The sequence below is a fragment of the Psammomys obesus genome, unplaced genomic scaffold, assembly GCF_907164565.1.
Source record: "Psammomys obesus unplaced genomic scaffold, mPsaObe1.curated_primary_1811, whole genome shotgun sequence".
NCBI classification, from domain to species: Eukaryota; Metazoa; Chordata; class Mammalia; order Rodentia; family Muridae; genus Psammomys; species Psammomys obesus.
The window spans coordinates 1,010,895-1,035,963 of record NW_026590767.1 but is presented as its reverse complement, the minus strand read 5'-3'; the positions used below and the strand labels follow the sequence as shown (position 1 = coordinate 1,035,963).

General features: G+C 46.7%; 1 protein-coding gene across 2 annotated transcripts in view; it reads right to left on the bottom strand.

The window, feature by feature from the left end:
* Plpp4 (phospholipid phosphatase 4) overlaps positions 1-25,069 on the bottom strand; it is a 130,116-nt gene that overhangs the window by 71,531 nt on the left and 33,516 nt on the right. For both annotated transcript variants that reach the window (XM_055608897.1, XM_055608898.1), the window contains exon 2: positions 8,692-8,800. In XM_055608897.1, coding sequence (XP_055464872.1) covers positions 8,692-8,800 — 109 coding nt within the window. The remainder of the gene's footprint in view (positions 1-8,691; positions 8,801-25,069) is intronic.

Sequence of the window (25,069 nt, the reverse complement as noted above, 5' to 3'; positions counted from 1 at the left end):
TAATCAAAATGTTCCCATATGTGTAGGCAGAAATAAAACTCCAACCGAAATATGAGTGGGAAAGGCTTTCCCATGAGGCCCCAAAGGCTGGTAAGAGGGATTTTAGAACAGGATGTTTTGGCCCAAATAGAGGATACAACATCAAGTGAGAAAAATGCAGGCTCACAGCCAGGAATGAGAGCTAGGGGAGTGGCTGGGGGCCTGATGGCAAAGGGCTTTCTTTAAGCACTGTTCCCTGACACAGATCTCTTGTTCTTACTTAGGTCTCTCTCCCCCCCTTCCTCTGCCAAGACTAGTCTTCAACTCTGCAACTTTCCTAAGTAGATGCTATTTAGGATCATTTTATGACCACCATAAAATTTCCACATAGGAACGGAACTGCTAACTGGGCCAGTACTAAACACCCCAGAGGTAGGGCACAGTTTTCCCACCTCAAGAGCTCCTCCAGGAAAGGGGGCAGCCTTACAGAGTGCACAGCTCCTTCGCTGAACAGAAGTATTTGTGGCCAACTGCAGGATGCAGTTTCTCCTACGACCTAGCAACACTGTGGGTACCAGTCTCATGCCTTTGTCCTAGCCATGTTTGCATGAACTGTCCTACATCAGCACTTCTCAACCTGTGAGTTGAAACCATCAGAAAACACATATTGCCAATGGTCTTAGGAACTGAGGCACTGCTCCGTGGCAAAATTATAGTTATGAAGTAGCAATAACAACAACAACAAAAAAAAAACTTCATCGTTGGGCTCCCAAGACCATCAGAAATAAGTGTTTTCTGGTGGTCATGACCCACAGGCTGGGAACCACTGTCATATGCAGTCTTAGGTATTTGTCTCCAGTTGGGAGCAACATCTGGGGAGGCTTAGAAGGTAGGTGGACTGGAGAAACATGTCACTGTGGGCTCTGAGGTTTCAAAAGCTGCGGACCATTCCCAGCTCACTCTCCTTCCTTCCTGCTTGTAGTGTAAGATGTGAGCTCTCGGCTTGCTGCTCTAGTCACCATGCCTGACTGCTGCCACATTTCCCCACCGTGATGGTGACAGACCGTGTCCCTCTAGAACCATATCTAAATCCTTCTTTAAGTTCCCTTGCTTATGGTATTTATCACAGCAACAGAAAAGGAACTAACACAGCATGTATACAGTATCTCTAAGGAGCGGAGAGCTCAACACGGAGCAGAGGTACTTTAGCATCCCCCCACCACGTCTGTTACCTGGTGTCTCGCCGTATCCCAAAATGAATGTAACATGTATTCAAACTGTACCCACAGAGTACCAGGATCTCTTACGCAATTAAAGTGTGCTCCACACAAACCCATGGGATCTGAGTCCTTTGCAAAGAAGGAAGGCTGGAAACAAGAAGGAACTGAATTTTCCAGGCACCTCACCAAAGCAGTATATGACCACTGTCTCCAAGTGGGTTCGCACACTGTATGCCCACCAGTGAATACCACATAGGAAATGTCCTCCATGTCCAGGTTCTACCCAATCTGAAAATGGGTTCTGCCTCAGCATTGCTGCAAAGCACTGGACTGTCCCATCTGGGAAAGAACATGACTTGGTGAAGCTTATCCGTAGAGGGAGGACATGACCACAGCAGGAAAGTGTGAGAACAGAAGGAGTCAAACCCAAAGCGTTCCATGTCAGGATTCTAGCTGGGGAGGAGGTCACTGAAGCTCACTTGTGTCAAAACACAGGGCCAAAGTGCTTATGGCTCTGGCACCTTACATAAAGAGAGGCGACAAAGCGATTTTAAAAATGACTCTAGCACACAGACATACAGCAAAGGCCCTACTTTGGGTAAACAATGGCACCCTGTCACCAAGGAAGGGGCTGTCAAAGACTTTAAAAGAGACTACAAATTAAACTGTCCGTCACCAGCCAAGTCTGTCTCTTCTTCCATCCTCTCCCTGAACTGACTAGTTCCTATCTTCCTTAAAAGCATCCCAGAATAGGAAATCGTCCTAGCAAATCGTCACAGTGACAGCAAGATTCTGAGAGATGAAATCAGGTATGCTCTGTCCAGAACCAGAAGAGACAACGGCATTGAGTCTTAGGTGGATATTTCCTTGAAAGGCAGAACTCTCTTTTCTGGTCCCTATTTAAGTCAAAATTACTCTTCAAAGGCTTTCCAGCAAGGCTGAACTCCCCAGCTGACATTTGTACCTGTGCCTCCACTAGAAAAGAAGCCACATCATATTCGGCTCTGCTTCCCTACTGTCTAGCTCTGGGCTTGGCTCACGGCAGATGCTTCATGGCTGCCTGGGTAGTGGATAATAATAATAACCATTAATCTGAAGGCATCCACCATCTGCTCCCATCCCTGCCTTCTCTGAGTCCTCAGTCTATCGATATCCCGGAATAAACTCTGACTCAGCGGGCCCATGTGACCCTGTTCTCCCGCTTTGGAGCCTCTGTGTTTGCATTTCCTGTGTGTGACATGCTGACACCACCTCTCCACCTCTCAGGTCTAAAAGGTGGCCACATAACGGCTTCTCAGTGTTTTGAGAAGGTCTGGGCTAAGCTGCTAACAGTTGTAAAACCTTGGTAAAGTTGCTTGGTTTTTCATCCTAAAGCTATTGAGCTGATGAAAAATGGTGCCATTAGAGATTCTGATAAGCATTAACTGAGATGCCACTTGTTATGTGAAGAGCATAAGCACGGTCCTCAAGAAACAACAGCTGCTGTGGTCTTGGTGGTGATGAGGATGGTAATAGATAATGAAAATGATGGGATGAAGGTGATGGTGATGATGATGATGATAGGAGTGAGTGAAGGTGAAGATGATGATAGTGATGATGATGGTGAGGATTAAGACAATGATGATTGTGGTTGTTTCAATAGGAATGGCCACCAAACACTGAATTCTTGGCCCATAGCGGGTGGCACTATTAGGAGGTGTGACCTTGCTGGAGTAGGTATGTCCTTGTTGGAAGAAGTGTGTCATTGTGGAGGTAGGCTTTGCGGTCTCATATATGCACAAGTCTGGCCAGTGTGACACAGTCCCCTTCTGCTGCCTGCAGATCAAGATGTAGAACTCTTGGCTTCTCCAGCGCCATGTCTGCCTGCATGCTGCCATGCTTCCTGCCATGATGACAATGAAACAAACCTCTTAAACTGTAAGCCAGCCCCAAATTAAATTGTTTTCTTTATAAGAGTTGCCTTGGATCTGGGCACAGAGGTCTTTTCTGAGACTGATACTCCAACCAAGGACCATTCTTGGATATAACCTAGAACCCCTGCTCAGATGTGGCCCATGGCAGCTCAGTATCCAAGTGGCTTCTCTAGTAAGGGGAACAGGGACTGTCTCTGACATGAACTTAGTGACTGGCTCTTTGATCACCTCCCCCTAAAAGAGGGGAGCAGCTTTGCCAGGCCACAGAGGAAGACAATGTAACCAGTCCTGATGAGATCTGATAAGCTAGGGTCAGGTGGAAGGGGAGGAGGACCTCCCCTATCAGTGGACTAGGGGAGGGTCATGGGAGGAGATGAGGGAGAGTGGGATAGGGAGGGAATGAGGGAGGAGGCTACAGCTGGAATACAAAGTGAATAAACTGTGATTAATATTAAAAAAAAAAAGTTGCCTTGGTCATGGTGTCTCTTTACAGCAATAAAACCCTAACTAAGACAATGATGATAAAGATGATGAAACTCCAGAGAAGTTTACCTGAATCTCTGTTCTGATCTTTCCAGATCCTATTTTATATGTGCAGGGTATATATGCAGGGTCCCTGAAGAGATGGTCCGTGCCTGATGTGACTTCCTATTCTTCACATGGAGCCTTTATGGTCTCCCCTACCCACCACATGTTCTTTGGAAGTATGCTCTGAATGCACAACACGACATTAACGGAGGGTGGACCAAGCAACATTTATAACCAGCTGACACAACCTATACCAACAGCAGGTGTTTAGCCGTGCTCTGATGAACCCCCCCCCACACACACACACACTCAGCAAAAAAATGGTGACCTCTTGAATAACAGCACAACCTCTGGCAAGAGGCTGGCTGCTTGTGGATGAGGGAGAAATGTTAGGACAAGACTCAGTGCTTCTAAAAAAAAAAAACTCCTTGGTCTGTCTCTCTGGTCAATAAGAACACAAACTCATCATGAAAAAACAAAACACAAAACTAAAGTCCAAGTGGATCAAAGACCTCAACATAAAACCAGATACTCTAAATCTGTTAGAAGAAAAAGTGGGGAACAGCCTAGAACTCATTGGCACAGGAGACAACTTCCTGAACAGAACACCAACAGCACAGGCTCTAAGAGCAACAATCAATAAATGGGACCTCATGAAACTGAAAAGCTTCTGTAAAGCAAAGGACACTGTCATCAAAACAAAACGCCTGCCTACAGATTGGGAAAGAATCTTCATTAACCCTTTATCTGACAGAGGACTAATATCGAGTATATACAAAGAACTAAAGAAGCTGAAAAGCAGCAAACCAAGTAATCCAATTAAAAAATGGGGAACAGAGCTAAACAGAGAATTCTCGACAGAGGAATATCGAATGGCAGAGAAACACTTAAAGAAATGCTCATCCTCATTAGCCATCAGGGAAATGCAAATCAAAACGACCCTGAGATATCACTTCACACCCATCAGAATGGCCAAGATGAAAAACTCAAGGGACAACACATGCTGGAGAGGTTGTGGAGAAAGGGGAACCCTCCTCCACTGCTGGTGGGAATGTAAACTGATACAACCACTCTGGAAATCTATCTGGCGCTTTCTAAGACAATTAGGAATAGTGCTTCCTCAAGACCCAGCTATACCACTGCTAGGTATATACCCAAAGTTTGCTCAAGTACACAAAAGGGATATTTGCTCAACCATGTTTATAGCACCATTATTTGTAATAGCCAGAACCTGGAAACAACCCAGATGTCCATCAACGGAGAAATGGGTACAGAAATTGTGGTATTTTTACACAATGGAATACTACTCAGCAATCAAAAAGGAGGAAATCATGAAATTTGCAGGCAAATGGTGGGATCTAGAAAAGATCATCCTGAGTGAAATATCCCAGAAGGAGAAAGACAAGCACGGTATATACTCACTTATATAGACCTATAAGATATGATAAACATAATGAAATCTATACACCTAAAAAAGATAATCAAGAGAGTGGACATGGGGTAAGATTATCAATCCTCGTTTAGAAAGACAGATGGGATGCGCATTGAACATATGACAGGAGTCTACTGAGCGCATTTGAAAGACTCTAACTAGCAGTGTTTTCAAAGCAAAGACTCATGACCAAACCTTTGGCAGAGTACAGGGAATCAGAAGAAAGAAGGGGAGTTAGTCTGAAGAGGAAAGGATAGGAGCTCCACAAGGACCAAATATATCTGGGCACAGGGTCTTTTCTGAGACTGACATGCAACCAAGGACCATGTATGAATGTAACCTAGAACCTCTGCTCAGATGTAGCCTGTGGTAGCTCAGTAACCAATTGGTTTCCCATAGTGAGGGGAACAAGGACTATTTCTAACAGGAACTCAATGACTGGCTCTTTGGCTTCCCCACCCACCAAGGGAGGAGCAGTCCTGTTAGGCCACAGAGGAGAGCTTTGCAGCCAGTCCTGAAGATACCTGATAAAACAGGATCAGATGAATGGAGAAGAGGTCCCCCCTATCAGTGGACTTGGCAAGGGGCACAGTGGAGATGAGAGAGGGAGGGAGGGACTGGGAGGGAATAAGGGATCTGGACACGGCTGGGATACAGAGTTAATAAAATGTAACTGATAAGAAAATAATAAAATTCAAAAAAAATAAAATAAAAATGTGGTATAGCACATATACTTAAGTCAAATAAAAGCTCCCAGTAATAAAAAAAAAAAGAAAGAAAGAAAGAAAGAAAAGAAAAGAAAAAACAAAACGGACAAAACAAAAAACAAGCTCTTGGCCTTAAACAGTCCCACCATACCCAGACCCAGACCCTGAAGGAGCCACAGGTAGATAAGAGCCATTTGGGGCTTTTCTGAGGGTGTCATTACCACTTATTCTCTCTTTGACTGCACTTGACTCAGTCACCAAGCCTTTGCTTTATTATTTTTCTGGTTACATTTGACTCAGGAATTTTGATACTCACAAACACACAGGAATACTCATGACCCATGACTTGGGGCCCACTGATTACTGGATAAGGAGGCCATTTGGATCAGTGCCAGCTCCCTAAGAAAATACTCTAGTTAGAAAGAGGAAATTCACCTTCGGATGAAAACATTCCAACCTATGTAAAAGACCCGAGCCGGTAAGCTAGACAAGCCAATAAAGGCACTCTCTGACTTCCATCACCAGAATCCACATAGACTAAGAAGAGAGCCAACTCTCACAAGATGTCCTCTGGCGGTGGCAGGTATGCCATCACATATCTGCATGTGAGCATGCACACACACTTATGCACATACACATAAAATAGACAAGTGAGGAGATTTTGAACTTCCTAGAACAACTGGCCTAGATTATATATCAGTGAGACTGTGTGTTCCACTCAACATTCTGCAGACACTGGGAAAGCCTTTGAGAACCCAAAGCTGACAAAAGCTAGCTCATATTAAGCTCTTAATAAAGTCTAGGAGAACAAATCTAATTATGGTGACAAAAGATGTTTTCACCTTTGAGTTGCGGTTATTTTAAATGGCGCACTTGCTCTCCTGTTTGCTCTTCTGGACTACCCTGAATCTTGTAGCCAAATGCATGTGCTTCATCAACCACTATACATGAAGAAAAAGGTTGAACTTGTTTCATTGTGGGATTTGAGAGTGAGTCAGTGCATGGAGCCGAATATACTCCTATTTTCCAAAAATCATGGCACTGGGTGACATTTTTGCATCTCATCCCAACCCCTGGGAATATGCAACTTGTTTCACCCCACTTGTGTCTGTAGCCAGAATATCTACAGCATCTGCGTCTAGTCTTCAAAACAATCCATCGTCCATAAATCTAGGCCAGAGCCGCAAATTTCTTTCAGTGTCCTGTAGGAACATTCATCTCCAAACTGCATTTTACAGCACATGAAATGCAAAGCCTGGGAAAGAATAGGTCTGTGTGATAAACAGATGTTTCCCCCTAATTGTGCTGTGAAGTCATTAGCCACACACTGGTTCCTTCATATCTAGGATTTATTGAGTTAGAGTAGCATTGGAAAAGGATCTTATTGTAATATGTGATTATTTGTTATGCCTTACTGCCAACCCACCTTAATATTTCACTTTCCCTAAGATTTACAGAAATCTGTTTTAGTTTTCCAAGCTGAAAAGTAATTATTAAAAGCAACAGTAATAACACCTGAATGTTCACGCAGTATAGCAAGCATTTTCATTTGCAGAGATGAATATATTTCTAACCATCGTTACTTAAAAAGCTTTCCTCTGTGAAATAAAGATATTTCTTTCAAATAGTCTCATGTGCATTGTGAATGTTCTGGAATAGTCACCACAGTCCCCCAAAGCACAGACACAATCGTGGGTCCCCAGGAATCACTTCACTCCACGAGGCAGCCCATCTGAAAGTTGTGCTATTGTTTCCAGTGGAGGGAGCACATGACTGCATCCTCTGCTATAGAATGTCTCACTCCGAGAGTGAGTGAGCATCAGTTAGGAGTTCCCGGATCTCTGGGAACATCCAGGGCAGCCTCAAGGTGGACAGCTGAGCTCCATGGTTGTTACTCAGACACTGTCATTCACCAGCTGTGTGGCTTCAGAAAGTCCCCTCATCTCTCTGGGAGGCACTTCTGACCCTGCAAGCTGTGGCTAGTACTGACCCCTCCCTCCCTCTCTGACATAGTCTGGGACTATATGACATAGCCTTCCCATACACTCCGGCACACAGAGAGGAAAAGGTAAAAAGCTGTAACTGCCATGTGGCAGGAGGAGGTAAAAATAACCCCACTGCCCCCACCAGCTGCTTGGGTGTTTGCTCATTCGTTTTAGGAGAGAGATGCAGATAACATCTGGCAGTTAGGCTATTATTAGGCTCTTAGTTTTGTATGTGTTTGGGTATATGGTGTACCCTATGCACTTCTGTTGGCATGTGTGTGGACACATGTATGTGTGTGTAGTGTATAAAGGTCTCTAGTTGAAGTTGGAGTCAGGGTCTCATTTGAACCACAGCTTACTGATTTGGCGAGTCTAGCTAGTATACTTGGTGAGAATCACTTGTCTCTACCTTCCATGTGCTGGGATCACAGGCTGGTCACCATACCCACTCAGCATTTACATGGGTTCCGGGGATCTGATCTCTAGTCCTCACACTTGGGTGGCAAGTATATCACCCAATGAGCCACTCCTCCAGCCAACCACAGGGCCATCTCATCACCAGACAAGTAGTTAGCAGCGCTCTCTACACTGCGCAAGTTTGGAAAGATCAGGCTTATCCTGAAAGGAGAAGGGACAGGGAATTCTTGTCACTAGCTTCCAGGGCGTCTTTGCTACCCTGTCACTATGTACAAACACTCAACATAACTCAGGGAAGCAAGTCTCTTCTCTTTCCAAAGTGTTGGGCAATCACAGTTTCTCTAGTGAGCGATCGGTGCCTGTGATGGTCTGGAATCGAGTTTTAATTGGATGGGCTGCTTCCCTCTTTCTGTGAAGCTGCCTACTGTCTTCAACAGGAGCAAAGGTCAAAGCCCATTTGGTTCGTAGTTGGGCCAGTGGACACACTAGCCAGAAAACCACAGTACTTACGAACATGAGGCGGGTAGGAATGTTGTCTGACTGCACCAAAGGGTTTTTATAGAGCCAGATCTCTTCCGGCTGGATGACTCTCTGGAATGGATCCAAAAACTCTGTAAAACTGAAACGAAACAGAGAAAAGGATATGACAGCTAAGCATTTAGGGGCTGTGGACAGGCCTCTGGAAGCCATTTCTGCATGCCCATAAAGAAGCTTCCCAACTTTTGCAAAGGGGAGAACAGACAGACAGCCTCAAGCAATGGTTCTCAGCTAGGTCCAACCACAGAACGACAAAGCAATGCTGAGACTTTAGAGTCCTATGTCACCTCTACAGCAACATCTTGTTCCCCGGGTAAGGAAACAGCTTTGGAACTGCTTTACAATGACTCTAAGAACTCAGTCCCCAAAGGGAGCTGAAAGCCCAAGAGTCACACAGCAGCTCACATGGAGCTCAGGAGGACCAGGCCGACAGCACAGTGTCTATGAACAAAATGGGTTTGAGACTGAAGTGGAGACTCAGCAGGCTCCCTTGACCTCACAAGGAGATGGGAAGTGTCCTCTCTTCCCTCTTGTTGCCGAGATGAGGTCATGCTGCTACCACTCCCTCCACAAGGGGGCAGAGAAAGAATGAGGGGGATGAGGTGATGTTTTGATGGGGTGTTTTGGGTCTGCTAATGGGCTAGCTCTAAGCAACTTCCTTTTTCATCTTTTCACCTTTTGAGAACCCACTCCCCCACTCCCCACACTCCCCAGCCTGAGCTATGTCTTCATTAGTTGGAGCAATCATTAAAGGGAAATGGTGGGGTGTGGGAGACAGGCAATATGAGTTTGCCTCTTTGGACTTCAGCCGGTAGTCTCTGCCCAGCATCACCAGCTCCACCTCCACCTAAACCTCATTCCAAATGGTTTCAGGCATGAATGCTCACGAGCCAGAGCATCAAGAGGTTCTGGTGCTCCACTGCCAGGCTAACTTTTGATCCTGAGCCAATAGGATGGGAAGTGGCACTAAAGTGATGGCCCTGGCAATGAAAAACTTGGGATTTGGAGAAGAGTAGAAGAATGAAGAGAGGAGGATGGGCAGGACTGTACAACTGCCCCAGTAAGCGATGCCTGCAAAGTGGCCGGGGAGGGGGAATGTGGGAATGCAGGTGGGCAGATGGGAGTGGTCAAAGTCCAGTCCAAGCTTGTGCTTTGAGGTACTGTGGACCAAGATAAGGAGCATGGATAGCTGTTAGAGAAAGAGGTGGATAGCTCCTCTAGGGACTTACTAAGGTGCCCCGAAGCTTGGTGTTCCCACAACCACCCTGTGGATTCAGAAAATCCCGTCTTAGGCAAAAGAGGATGGTCATTCAAGAACCTAGCCGAATTGTGAGGTCTGAGCTGAATTGAGGACCTCATAACCTCAATATGGATCTTAAACTTAGGTATCAGATTATCCGGATTTTCCCACACATTTTCAGCAGTGACCACACCTGGACTGTGGGTTGAGAGCCTCTTGGGATGCCTGGTCCCTAGGAGGCTCCAATCTTGCCAAACCTAACTTGCACCCTGAGCAGCTTCACAGTAGAACCATCAAACAGACCAGCATCACAGTTGGTTCCACTGTGCATCTAAAAGAAGCCCAATCCCCCCATGTCTGTTTCTACATGCCTTCCTGACCTTTCCTTCCATTCTCCCTTCACTGCACCCTTACCTCTGACTGTGGGTGGGGTTTTAAATGCTAACAGTCTCTGTACTTAGAAATTCTAAAACGAAAGAGGTGCTTTTAACAGTTCTGCTCAGACCTGTGATCCACAGCACCTCCACCTGGATCAAAAGAGTCACCTGGCTCATATTTCCCAGTATCGTCATTGTCATAGAGCCCAGCCAAGCCCTCAACAACCTAAGCTCAGAATGCATCTGTTACAGAATGGGATCCCAGGTGCATCAAGAACCTGGTCTGCATAATTGTTATGGGCCCTGTGTCCTTTCTCCAAAGCAAGGCTATGCCGTACCTCCCCCGGCATCAGAAAACTGCGCCCTGGAACAGCCCTCCCCTGAGGCTGCCCTATGCTATGAGTACAACACTGAGCCTGTGGCCTGCAGTGTACCCACCTGCAACGGGACAGCCTGAAATCAGGGGCCACAGCCGGAGACGGGTGGGAGCGTCCTAGAGACTTACTAACCAGATTATAGACAGTGTGGGCAGGGCCTGGGGATATGGATTTTAAACCATTCTCCAGGTGCCATGCTCCAGCTCTGACCCAAGCAATCCCTTAAGGGGCTTGCACTCTTGACTCCAAGAAACTTGATGACTTAATTTCCTTCACTGACAATCCTGGACTTTCGATCTAGCCCTGGCTATGTGGTGCAGGGAAAGTCCTTTCCTTAATAGCTCTAATCCTCAGTTTCCATGTCTGTGAACTGAGCCTATCTCACAGAGCTGGAGTGGAGATTAAATTGAAAGAACACATGTGGAGACTGGGGGCGAGGCTCAGCTGGTAGAGGCTTGCCTGGCATGCACAAGGCCCTGGGTTCCATTCCCAACGCCATATAAACGGGCTGCAATGGTGCACACGTATAGTCCCATCTCCTGAGAAGTGGAGGCAGGAGGATGAGTTCCAGCAATTTGAAGGCTAGCCTGTGCTATGAGAGAGGAAAAGGAAAATAAAAGGAAAGTGGGAAATAGAGGGAAAAGGAAATGGAAAGGGAGAGAAAAAGAAAAGAATGGTGAGAGAAGAAAAGGACGTTTTTGAAATACATAGAATACCCAACTAAACATGGGCAGAAAAAAAAAACTAGTATTTTTCCCATTTCCCACCATAATCCAGGCTCCAGTGTGTGTTTTCTCCAGTTTTTAGTATTTTTCTTTGACTGTGTCACAGCCTACTCCCTGCCTCCAGTTGTTTTAAAAGCATTTTAAATGAAATGCAATAAAGTGTGTTTAAAATATTTTTTTTTACACCAGATAGGCTGCCTGTGATAACTAAAACTTTTAGAATATTCCGATTTCTGTGACTCCACAATAAATCATTAAAAAAAAACAAAACTTGATTTTGATTTTGTTCATGAGTTTGTGGCTCAGGAAATTCTGAGGGTCCAAGTGAAGAGTTCTTACTTAGGACTCTCTCCTTCGATCCCTTAGAACACTGGCCGAGACTGTGGTTATCTGGGAGCTGCATTAGGCTATCTGTCAAGACAGCCACCCACAGCCTGGCTGGAGCTCAACTGGTGGACCCACACATTCCCATCCCCCCTGTGGTACTGAGGATTTCATCCAGCATCCGAAGAGAACCAGACAAAAGCTAGCTGGCTTCTCCCAATCCAGCCTGGAGAGTCACCTAACGCCATCTGTGTGGTTTGGCTGTTGATGCCCTCAGGGGCTCATGTGTATGAACCCTTGGCTCCTAGAAGGTGCTGCTGTTTCAGAAGGCTGTAGAACCTTCAGGAGATGGAACCTAGCTGGAGGAAATGAGTCACTAGACGTTTACAGGCAGCCTGTTTCCTGTCCTCAGCTTCCTGATCTGTCCAAATGTAAGTGTGTGGCCTTAGACTCCTGCCACATCAAAGAGCTGCTTCTGATGTCCTCTCTGCCACAATGGACTTAGCCTCAAGCCTTGAGCTGGAAAGACCCTTCATCTCTTAAGGGTTTTTGGTCAAGTATTCGGTCACACCAAGTGCTCACACACTTAGGATGAGTCTTAAAGTCTGCTTCAGGGAAGGGAAACAGCTGCCTCCCCCTGACAGGTGTAGTGAGCCCTGCGTACAAGAGAGCAGATGGCTGAAGAATGTCACTTCATCCACTGCTGGAGCACCCCTAACTCTAATGGTTTCACAGCCCACTGCCAGACCCCAGAACCATGGCTCGCATTTTTTCCCCACAAAGCAGGCCACAGAGCCTGTGGTGGTGTTCATATATACATGTGTGTGCGTACTTGTGGATTCCACAGTTAAGCTAACCTCAGATACTGTTCCTTGTATGCCATCCCCCTTTTTTTGACTCAGGATCTCTCAGTGGAACTTGGAACTTGCCCATTGGCCCAGCTGTCTAGCCAGCAAGCCCCGGGGATCCACCTGTTCTGCCTCTTTAGCACTGGGATTACGAGCACGTGCCACTCACTGTAGCCTTCCTTTTACGAGGATGGCAGGAGTTGAACTCAGGTCCTCCTGCTTTCACGTCAAACACTTCTCTCTCAAGTTATGCCCCCAGTCCTCAGGTTTTACTTTCTAAAGGTCAGGTACAACTTTTTTAAAATGTTACCGAATACTGAGACTTTGGAACAGTCCCTCACTGTCCCTTGAGTAGCTGCAGCCAAAATACATCCATCAGGCAAATCGGCTCCCCTGGGAACAACAGTACTAAGAAAGATAGATGTCCCTTCTCCAGCCACTGGCGTCTGCCTCAGAGAATCCAGACAGGAAGGCAGCTGCTCAGAGAACCCACGGCATATAAAAGCAAATGGGGTCAGAAGAGGGCATGCAGAGAATGACAAACCCTGGAGACAGCAACAGTGCCTCCAAGGGAGGACCTCCCTACCCCCATCCCTGGAAGCATCCTTCTACAAGCTCCTCAGAAACAGGCTATAAAGCAAGAAGTAGAAATTCTGGTTCTGTCCTGGGGCTGGGGTGATCATTCAGTCAGGAAGGTGCTTACTGCAAGAGCGAGCATGGAGACCTGAGCTCTGCCCCAGACCCTGCAAACAAAAGCAAGGCACCGCTGAGCATCCATAATTGCACCACTGAGGAAGGCACAGACAGATGGAGCTCACTGGACCAGCCATCTTAGCCTACTTGGTGTGTTCCAGGAGGCTGATAGACTGTCTCAAGAAACAATGATAACCAAGGCCGATGACCATCTGAGAACAACTAAAGTCGGAGGAGAGATACAGTGGTCCCCTGGCCTCCACACACAACTGTACACAAAGCGTACCTGCATACACAATAACAGGCACATGAATATGCACACACATACATGCACACACAAACACGTGCATGCAAACTGAGGTATGGAACTGTGGAGGTACTGTCTCTAGTTACCTCACCACCCAAGCTCACTCCACACTGAGGACCTCCAACAGTGTGTCAGGTATTAGGACCCCACAACTTGAATGTGCCCCAGAATCACATGGGGGTCTTGTGACTACAGATCTGGGTACGAGGAGGCCTGGGAGCTAGCATTTTTAGCAAACTTCCTTCCTGATGATGGCATGATATTTATCTGCAGAGCAAACCAAGAACACAAAGAGATAATGGCCGGAGGAGTCTGCCCCAACTTCAATCTGGACTTTCGTTCAGCAAATCCCATGGGATTCGTGTGCTTGCTGTGTGTTAGACTACATGTTCTCAGTAAGAGCCAGGGTCTCCTAGCTTTGGCCATTTGAGAACCAGATTGGCTTATTTATACTATTATTTTTCTGCAGACAGAATCCCCTTGGAAGCTACCCTGATTATCTTAGAAGAGATTTCATGTCACTTTAATTATAAAATCAGCAGGACCTCCAACACACCTGCTAAGCATCAAAATAAACACAGTAGACTCCCAGGGCTGTCATCTAGTCCTTCACAGTGACCACAGTGTCTGAGCACAGCTCTGTCCACTCCGAGAAGGAGGGTGACAAAGAGGTACTCCTATGCAGGGTGGAAGAGTATGGGAGCAGCCACCGAACTTCACTGCTGCTGTGAGGAAGGTCATGCCCACATCCAGTCACACTCATCCATAAAGCCTCGAGTATCATTTCATACAAAGGGGAAAAAAGTCAACCCTGGACACTCAAAGATTCAGCGATATGAGTCACTCTACTTAGAGGAAAATGACCCCAGCCACATTAGCAGTGTCTGCAGGCATCAGCATATGCCCGCCCAGTATGGTGACCACGTGTTTAGATTTGAAAAAAAAAAAAAAAAAAAAAAAAGAGTAAGAAGAGCATAGGGTAACTCTTTGACCCCTGACAGGAATATCAGTGTCCCAAATCTTTGATGGGGCCAGCCACTAGACAAAGGAAGGAACTTATTGCCTCCATTTTGAATGCCATTTCCCTGGCTCTGTTGAAAAAAAGAGATCTGAAGTAACTATGTGTGAAACATGGGCCCTCTGCCTGCAGATTGCATGGATCAATGCCCAGATCTTCACTGTGTAACACAGTATTCTTTACACTAGAGTAAGACTCCTAAAACTTAATTAAGCTTGATGACAAAAAATAAACAGAAGGGGAAGAATCCTGTACCAGAATGAAGCACAGAAATCTAGCAGGGCATAGGGTCAGTTACTCATCGCTTTCAAGACAAAAATCTGTTATACAATGAAACTACATAAGTAAAGATACAGCATTGAGTTTACTGACCCCAATAAGCCCAGTTTCAGTAACAGGTATCAATCTAACCTTTAAATAGTGAAGCCTTCGTGCTTAAGATGTTAACTATTGTCAACTTCAATTCACTCAAAAACAAAATGTCGAAATACTGCTACTAAAGTAAATAGATGCCATTAGAGGCTAAAATGAATATATACATGTATCCTTTTCTTTCAGGAAAACTATGACTGTCAAAAATCAAGTGACTTGTTGGGCCAAAACTGAAGTACACTCCTGCTTCCCAGAGAAGGAACAGCCTCTGAGTCTACACTGGTTTTACTTTCCCCTCAGCGAAGGGGAATGGTGTTCCCTAGCTTCTCAAGACATCCGAAGAACAGAGAAAACACACAGACATGTTCCTCACCTTATGCTCAGAAACTTGCTCCTTGATTTATGCCTCGTTCATGCACGGAGTATTTGTTTAAATCTCCCATAAGTACATCTCTCTCTCTCTCACACACACACACATAATGCACACATATACATACACAGCATGCACAAATCCAAATGCAGACACGTGAAGCCAAGCTGATTCAAGTGAGAGGGAAGTGTACAAGAACAAGTGAAATTTTGAGATGCAGAGAGAATCCACTAAAACTTGCTGGAATAGAAAAGAGACAGAAGGGCTAAAGACAACAAAGAAGGAGGAACGGGCGAAACACTAAAATAGGGAGGAGTGAGGCCAAAGCCAAAGGTCAAAAGCAAACACCTTTTCCTCTGCGTGGACCTGCACCCTCCTCCTCCTGCTGCCATCTTCCTTTGGCCAACTGACCTCACCAAGCAGCAGGTGCAATTCCAGGGAGATATACACCACCACTGTGGGGTCTCCAAGCCCCATTGGTCACTGGGAGAGGATCTCAGATGAGGCCAGAGTCTAGACTGGCACAAGATGAGCCACTAATCTCACATCTACTCTCCCTCACATACACATGTGCTCACACACATGCCCACTCCCATGCTCCCTGAGGTTAGTACCATTTCCATGGCTTAACTTGATTTTGGCTCCTATCTGATGCACACCTGATTTTGGAGGAAGGGCACCATAGGTGAGAGTTTTTCTAACTTTTTACAGCTTTTGCCCAATCCATGTACTGTCTACAATACACCTGGGAGTGTCTTATAACACCAGTGACACTATGATGGTCCCAACTCTGTAAAAGTGGCCGTCACGGGATCCTGAACAATCAAATGGAGCAGGAAGGTCAACGTCTTTAGTTTCAAGGTTAAGAAAACTGTCTATGCATTAGTGCTTCACCACTCTGCTTTGAAGAGATTTCTAGTTGAGGATACCTACGTAGGTGGGTTCCTGAAGTGATTCCCCCCAACACACACACACACACACACACACACACACACACACACACCAGCACAAAGATCCAGGGCCACTCCCTGTACCTCCAGGGATATTTCACTGAGTATGACGATATATGCAGCCCAAATCTGGGAACCAGGAGCATGGCCCATTTCAACAAATCACTAGTAGAACTTAGAAACAGGAAATTCCAGGCCAAAGGGGCACCAATGTCTCTTTTAACACAAATTGTCAAAGTTTTCGGTCTCCCTATCAGCCAATAACAGCTTTTCCAATATGTGTGCCCATGGGCCTCTCCCAAGAAATGTGAATGCTCAAGGATAAAAAAAAATCATACATTTAGAAGACGTTCCTCCCCATCCCTTCCCCCAACATTAATTACTATTCCAGCTATGCAGAAATATGAACTTGCAGATTATTAACTTGGTCCAAACCTCTGATTCAGCACTTGCCTGTTGGGTATATGAGAAAAGTCATTTAACATCTTCCAAGATTTCACATTCCCCTCAATCCTCAGGATGACCACGTCTTCCAGGGCCACTGCAAGGATTTTATTCACAGCAATAAATGTTAGGGTCTGGCATGGAGCCCTAACATTCCCACAGTGAGAGGTTGCTGTTCTTCTTGACAGTATGAACAGCAGTAACTCCCATGGGAGCAGGCCTGGGTCTGAGACTGGCCTCCTCCTTTAAGGATATCCTGAAGACAGTGGAGCTGTGTCTTGGGGAGGGCTCAGGCAAAAGAATGGTCACAGCCACCACTTGACTTTTACCATTCAAGAGTGGCCTAGAAAGCTGTTCTCAAACCTTGAGATCTACAGGTGAAGGACCTGATGTGTGCCAAAAGAGCTGTACAGGTGAGAAGCGACATCAAAGTGTGTTTCCTAATTGCACTGTTGGCTCTTCCTCTCCAGTGGGCCCTTCCAGACAAACCTCAAATGTGGCCAGCAGAGGAGGCTGGCCTTTCCACACTGTTGGGAGCAGGCTACTCAGATTTTTTCATTAGTCCTGGGAACAAGAGGTGGAAAGCGGTTGTGGAGAGAACATATTGGTAGATTATCACTGAGCCAGTAAACCGGCAGCCAGACTCCAGATGGGTCTTCCTTTGAGCCTGAATCCTTGGAGACCTCCAGGTACAAAGGTACCAATTAGAGTCACAAGCAGAACCAATCATCACGCTGGGCACTGTCCTGTGCCAAGCACTTCATTTAGTGCTTTCCAAAGAAGCTTCAGTCATCCTCGGAACAACCTTTGGGTGGAAACTGACAGTGTGCAGTTCAGAACCAAGCGTGCTGCTTACAACACACGAGATGCCTGTCTAGGTCCATGCAGTTTTTTTTTAATTGAGTAGTGATTATGATTGATTAGGAGTATGTTCATGATTGAATATGATTACATGAGTACATAAATGGCATGGTGTGTGTGCAGAGGTCAGAGTTCATGAGTTGGTTCTCTCAGGTCAGCAGACTAATTTGGTGCGTGATTTTACTCACTGAGCCAATTTCACTGACAGTCCACACAGCTCAGGCTGCCAGAATCCATTAGTTCCCCGGGCATCTACTCCAAGCTTAAGGAAGTCAGGGCTCTTGTCCCTCCCTCATGTCTCCAGCCTCACCCAGTGTGACTGGCAGGGCAGGTTCCTGCAGAGGGCAGTTTCTGGTTTCTGTGTTTACTGACTGTGGGGGGAAGGGAAGCCTAGAGGTACAGGGAAGGATCTAGAGCAGCGGTTCTCGACTTTCCTAGTGCTGCTGGCTTTTATACAGCTCCTCACGTCATGAGGACCCCCAACCATAAAATTATTTTCATTAGTATTTCATAACCGTAATTTTTGCCGCTGTTAGGAATTTTAATGGAAATATATCAGAGACAGAGGGTTGGCAAAGAGGGAGTGGCCCACAGGTGGAGAACCATTTATCTAGAAGGAGACAAAATGCAAGCGATCACTCCCACCCATGCCCTCCTGCCTGTCACTCAGAAAGCTGTTTCCCTCGAAGCGGGTGGTTTAGTCAAATAGCCTGCCCTCACCCAAGTGGGGAGGCACTGTGCCAGTGCCATCTGCTCGAGACCAGATGAGGACCCACTCCAGGTGCGCCCTTTTCCTTTCATTCTGAGATTGGCGTCGCTGCAGGAGCGTGAGCAGGCACTTCGCTGACGTAAGGGACAATTGAGGAAAAGGGTGGACACACCTCCACCCCTCGCTCTAAACACACGCCCTGTTTAGCTGAGGCTACAGACTCTATGCATATGAAGTGGGTCAGCTCGTGGGCGTTACATTTGGACAGCGGAAAGTAAAATCAACGCTTGGCGTCAGGTATGAGAGCAACATCTGACACCCGAAGGTTTTAGAAATCCTAATAGCAAATCTGTCTCCTACTCTGCTTCCAGGGATAATGCCCCTAGACAACAACAACAAAAAATCTTAGTGAGGAGCCAGGCAGTTCTACTCCTTCCTGAACAGCAAGTCATGGTTTTCCGTCAGCCCAAATTCAGCTCTCCTCTGGGGCCATGCCCCAGCCTCTGGCCATTGACTTTGCTGCTGTGTGGCCTCGAACAGCAAGCACTGTCCTCTTCCTGCATGTGAGTGTCTATGACACATGAACTCAGTCCAGGGTTGCACATCAACTATGGTCAAAATCCCCTCCCTCAACTCTCTAAATCCCTGCAGCAGGGATCCCTCCTTCCTCGCTGAGTGGACGATGTACATGTAACAATTGCATCTACTACTGTCTATGCATGCCAGCATAAGCCGGCTGGAGCAAGTGGCAGGACAGTGGCAGAAAGAGTGGCTAAGCCTGCAGATGATGCTGTCCATCCACGCAGCTCCTGGGTGTGGGAAAGGGAGGGATCAGAAGAGAATGGACCAGGAACGAGCTGCATGCGTGAAGCGACTCTGGCTAGTGGGACTCCTCTTCAGACCTTGGAAGCTCACTAGTGTGTGATCACTAATAGTGGGCCCAACGACCGTTCTTTCCAGACCTGTGACTCCATGTGATATGAACTATGCATGTGGTGTCACCACTGTCAGCCTGGCAGAACACTCTAGGAGTCATGACTCTGGGTCTGTCTAAGGAAGCCTTCAGAGGTTTAACCACAGAGAGAACACACAGATGGGATACAGGGAGCACCATCCATGGGCTGGGGTCCAGAGCCGAATAAAAAGGAAGAGACGAAAATGAACTGAGCACCAGCATCCATCTCTCTCTACTTCCTGACTGTAGACACGAGACACAGCTAGCTTGTGACTAGCTGCTTTACATGCCTGCCTCCATGTCTTCCCACAGCAATGGGCTGCATCCCCATGAGCCAAAGTAGACCTTGTCTTCCTTAAACTGGTCTTGCCATTCACTTTGTCGTTACAATTTTGCTACTACTATAGCATTGGTAGCAAACATTCTCCCCAAGTACAGAAACCCCGAAGCTTACCAAGACTTTAAACCCAACAGGAACAAAGCCAAACCAGACAAGGAACAATGAGATGAGCATGGTAAGAACCAAGAAGTCATGGCTCAGTGACCACAGGCCAAAACACAACAACAAAACACCTCCACAAATGCAACGTATCCGCTTCGATTGGGTGTTCCCAGTCTTAAAAAAAAACGTAGAAGGCAGCCTGGAGGATGCCTGGGGAAAACCGTGGGATGAGAGACTGCACTGGGCATCAAGTGATGAAGGAAGGACTGGTGATAAAGTGAGGACAGGGGCGTGTGGAAGAACACTTCCTTTGCAGAAGCTGCTGAAGCTTTCAAGGGGCTCAGGAGTGGGGCATGCCAGCTACTTCTCTGCCAGTGTTCAGACAAACAAACACCAAGGCATAAGGTGAATGAGATGAATATTGACAACTGCCAACTCTAACGGGGGCACGCGGGGATCATCAGAGTCTTCAATTGTTCTATATGCCTGAAGTATTTCAGAATAAAACCCGGGCACAAAGAAGTCTAGAAACAGTACCTCAGAGGTGGAAGGTAGGTAGTGGGCTTGATGGCCCGCACTTGTAATCTCATTACTGGAGAGGCCAGGCAGGAAGATTTCGAGTTTGAGGTCAGCCTAGCCTATGTAGTTAGTCTCTGACTCAAAAGAAAAAAAAGATGTGTGGGAGGAGAGACTGCATAGAAGACGAGAGTTGCTAAGGAAGATGGGAGCTCGCTCTCTGAAACTAAAAGCCTGCACACTCTTCCTGCTATTTACCACCTCCGTGACTTTAGGCGGGTGGTTTATCCTCCCCGAGTCCTGCGAACAGAAGCAGTAGTTCCACTCATTGCAAGAACCAAGAATGAGGTGACTAGAATGGACTTCTCTCAGCACTGGGCCACCCTGCTCGGCCCACATTCCCTGTCCCTGGAATTGTGTCTCCAGCAGCAACATGCTGCAATGGACTTCTGTTTCACCAAAGCAGCGGTGCATGCTTACATGTGCTTGCAAGGGACCAAGCATGAGTGTAAGCTGAGCTTGCACAGACACAGCATGTGGAAACAAACTGCGCAAGAAGTCCGAACACTCAAGGCAAAGCTATTTGCAAGCGTTTCCACTCAGGGTGCTTCCCCTTGGGAGTACAGAAGATGGGAAATGTTTCCTTGGCCTAGATCCAAACAACATCCCAGGCCTTCATGAGCCCAGACTGCAAAGGCTGACACAGGAGGGTCTTCTTAGACCTTCATGATCTCTTCTCGTCTGATAACCCTCCCCTCTTCCTCATCTATAAAACGAGCAGAAAACCCACTGCAGGATGACAGCCGCTTAGCACAGTTGACAGGACCCAGGAGAAGGACTCAGGCACTGTACCAACAATACTAATTGCTGAAAATTTCCAAATTACAAATACCCATTAGCAGGTACAAAGAGTGCTGGGGAGGCGAGTTTGTTTTGTTAACTGTTTACTTGTCTTTGTCTTTGAAGTTCTTACTCATTAAGGTTAGGTGATGAAGTATTTTTCTATGAAATGCTGCCATGTCTGGGGTTGGCCTTAAAAGATTCCACATGACATGGGGAAGAAAGGGAGAGATTCAGTGAGTGGGCTCATTGCTGGTGGACGGTGTTTGAAATTTTCCACAGTGGGTTTTTTGTTATTGTTTGATTAGTTTTGGTGTTTGTATGTTTGTTTGTTTTGAGTCAGGGATCAATGTGCCCAAGGATGACCTTAAACATGGTACATATGAGGGATGGCTTAGAGTCCACAGTCCTCTGTCCTCTACCTCCACCAAGTGCTGGAGACACAGTTAGGTGCCACCGGACCTGTTCGACAATGTCTCATAGGATGATTTTACCAAGGCCCATGGAGACACTACGAAAGTATTTACAACTGTCAAAGCAACAGCTTCCTCTTGGGAAGCATTTAGTTCCAACCGCATTTAAGTATAATATGATAATTCAAAGAGAAATGAAAAAAAAAAAAAAACCAAATGGAGAAAGATGGCAGGAAGAGAAAATCAGAAGGGAAGAGGGGAGCCAGAAAGATGCAGGACCATGGGTAAAATGAGTCATCTTAAACAATTCAGGTTCTGCCTAGGAAGGAGGCTCTGTCGGTAAAGTGTAAGCATAGGGACCTGAGTTTGATTCCCAGAACCCATACACACTCTAGAACATTGTTGACCAAGTTTACAATCCCAGAACTAGGGAGGCAAAGACAGGAAGATCTCTGGGCTTACTGCCCAGCCAGTTTAGCCAAAATCAGCGAGTTTCAGGTTTAGTGAGAGACCCTGTCTCAAAAAAACAATAGAGAGAACCACTAAAGAAACCTGACATGGACTTGAAGCCTCCACCAGGGCATACAAACACACACACACAGCTGGACCCTAGAGTCTGAGCAAAGCTGAGGAGTCTCCTCCAGCGCTTGGATGCTGTATGGAATGCCCTGAAGGAGCTACCTAACAACCAGAGTGAGGAGGGGCTGGCAAAGTGAGCCACCTGGTGGCAGATGACTGTGGTACATCCATGCCTGTTGGCTTACAAGACTCAGAAATGTGTAGAATGAGTTTCCCAGAGGCTGGACCTCAGCCCAGCAGAAGCAGGACTAGAGCAGGGTGACCTCCCAGGTGGAATTCCCCTCTGAGGCAGACAAGTTTCCCAACGAGGGAGGATGTTTGAACCACCTGGCTGTGTATGAAGCACAGGAGAGCCAAAGTACACCAAAGAAAGACCGAAAGGAGACAGACAAGAGAGAAAAGCATCTGCTTCCTTCCGAGAGACATCTCTGACCATAGTGTGCAGTCCTGCTTTAATTGGGGATCTTTAGGAATTCAGGAAAACCTTAAAACACACTGGAACATTCTACAAATACAACTTGAACCAGGCCACAGAATGATCCCAGGAAAGGCCACTAAGCAGGATAGGGCTTTGAGCAAAAGAGAATTCCATTCAGCAGTCAGGAAAACATGGTTAAAATGGAACTTAATTTGAAGGGGTTTCTGAACCAGTTTTAATTGAAACACTAGGCAGAGTACACCATCTCTGACCAGGGCACTGAGCAGTGTATCTGAGAATTTCTTCCACTGGGATCTCTGAATTCTCCTGAGACCATTAGTCAGCAGGCCAGTGGCATTGGGTCTTCATACTGCTGTCCAGCATCTCTCCACAGATCCTGAAATCAATACCATCATGTCCTCAGTCTGATCCCTATGGCCTATCTCTGCCTTTCTATGACCTATCGCCTCTCCTATCCATAGAAGGTCAAGGCTGTGTTCCCCTAGCATGGTCTTTGGCTCCACTAGTACATGCAGGGAATGGAACAGCTACTGAGGGGAGGGGTGAGGTCTGGAGACAGCCCACAGTCCCATAGGAGGGTGGGGCAGAGTCATGAAGTTGATAACAAGTAGGCAGAACATAAGCCCTCTGAACAAGTCCCTGTGCCTGAGAAATATCCACATTTGTAGTTTTTAAGTGGTGAAGGGGACCACATACTTGTCTCCCACCAAAAAGGTTAATTTTGCTCATATTAAGCACCATTGTGTGTGTGTGTGTGTGTGTGTGTGTGTGTGTGTGTGTGTGTGTGTATGTAGGTGTTTTATAGCCACACTTATGCAAACTCCTCAATGCATAATGAAATGGCGACATGGGCATTCTGACCTGAACTTGACAGAGGAGAGCAGGAGACGTGGCCATGCTTGGTATTTATGACCCAGAGCCCGAGTCAAGGCTCAGCAATGGCTACCTGTTGACACAACTGGGATCCACGGATGAGGTTGCCACTCACTTGACATCTTCCAAAAAGGGTAGGAAATCACAATGCCATTGTCATTGCTGCAAAGATTCAGAGCCATAGAAGAGCAATAGTTCCAAACGGGCAGCATGGATTTTAAAATCTGCTTTTAAAGATATTTCATAAATGTGAGTGTTTGCTTGTATGGATGTATGTGCGCCACATGTCTGCCTTGTGCCCGTGGAAGCCAGAGGAAGGGAGGTATTGGGTCCCTTGGAACTGGAGCTGCAGATAGAAGTGAGCCTCCGTTCTGGGTGCTGAGAATCATGGGGTCTTCTCTCCAGTCCATTACCAGCTTTTGATTATGGCTGCACCACTAGCACCCAGCACAACGCCCAGCACATGGTAGGTGGTCGGTAAACATTTGTTGAATCAGTGCCTTAAGGAACGAGTCCATGACGGCTGTCTCAGTAAGACTCAGTCCTCTGCGTCATGAACTTTAGTCGGAGGCTGCTGGCTAGCAGCCTGGATGCAGCCTGCTGCTAGGTTAAGTTTGGGCTGTTCCGTGTTATAAAAGTATAATTCATGGCCAATGTTTAAAAACCAGGGCTTTTTACATCAAAACCTGAATGTCTGGCTTTTGTGAAAGAATTTCGCCTGCACCCTCTGTGTCAACAGCTGCTCCAACAAACAGAAACTGGTGCCTGCCATAACCATGGTAGATGCCCACTCCACTTGTGTTGGGGACCTGCTCCCACATTGACCGTGCTGAGGGGCAGGCTGGTGGGCTGCTGTGATAGCTCATCTTGTATTTCAACTTGGTTGGGAAATGACACCATGGAAACACCCCTGGGACAGCCTCTGAGGGCATTTCCAGAAAAGTTCAACTGAAGAAGAAAGACTTGCCCTGAGTGTTGGTGGCACCGCTGCCAGCCAGGAGTCCCAAACTGAATGGAAAGCACACAGCTAGCTGAGGCCCAGCAGTCACTGTTCTCCACTTCCTGACTGTGACAAAAGCATGGCAAGCGGCCTTCCCTGTCCCTGGTAAGGACCACTGGCCCACTGAGCTCTGAGGGTCAGGTTTGATAAGTTATTCAGCCCACACTCTTTATTCATTCAGTAAATGAGATCTTGGCACAGACATCTAGGTGGAAGAAAAGCAGGGAGGGGAGGTAACAGGGGCTCAGATGATCTTTTGCTGACTCTGCCAGACACCCCTGACACCTTACCTCAGTCTCTCCTCATAAGCAAAAGGTAGGCAGTTATCTCTATTTTCCAGAGAGAGAAACTGAGGCTCAAAGAGGCTTCTTGACCTGTTTGGAGCATTCAGCTAACAGAAGCAACCCAGGTCTTTGGAAATATGGCTGAAGAGCAGAAGGGGAAATGGGTGGGCTGAATGCAACAGCTTGAAACCATGGAAGACACAGCAGAATGAGCAGAGCCTCCAGGCAATACGAGGATGTAGCCCTATGCGAGGGGAGCTAACTTGTCCTGACTCACTTGTGGCTGCCTTGTTACTGCCTGAAAGCCACCCACTCTTTGGCGCTGTCATTCTTTGATGGTTGCAGTGGACATTGTGCTACTTAGAAACCCATCCATTCACCTGAAATATAACCAC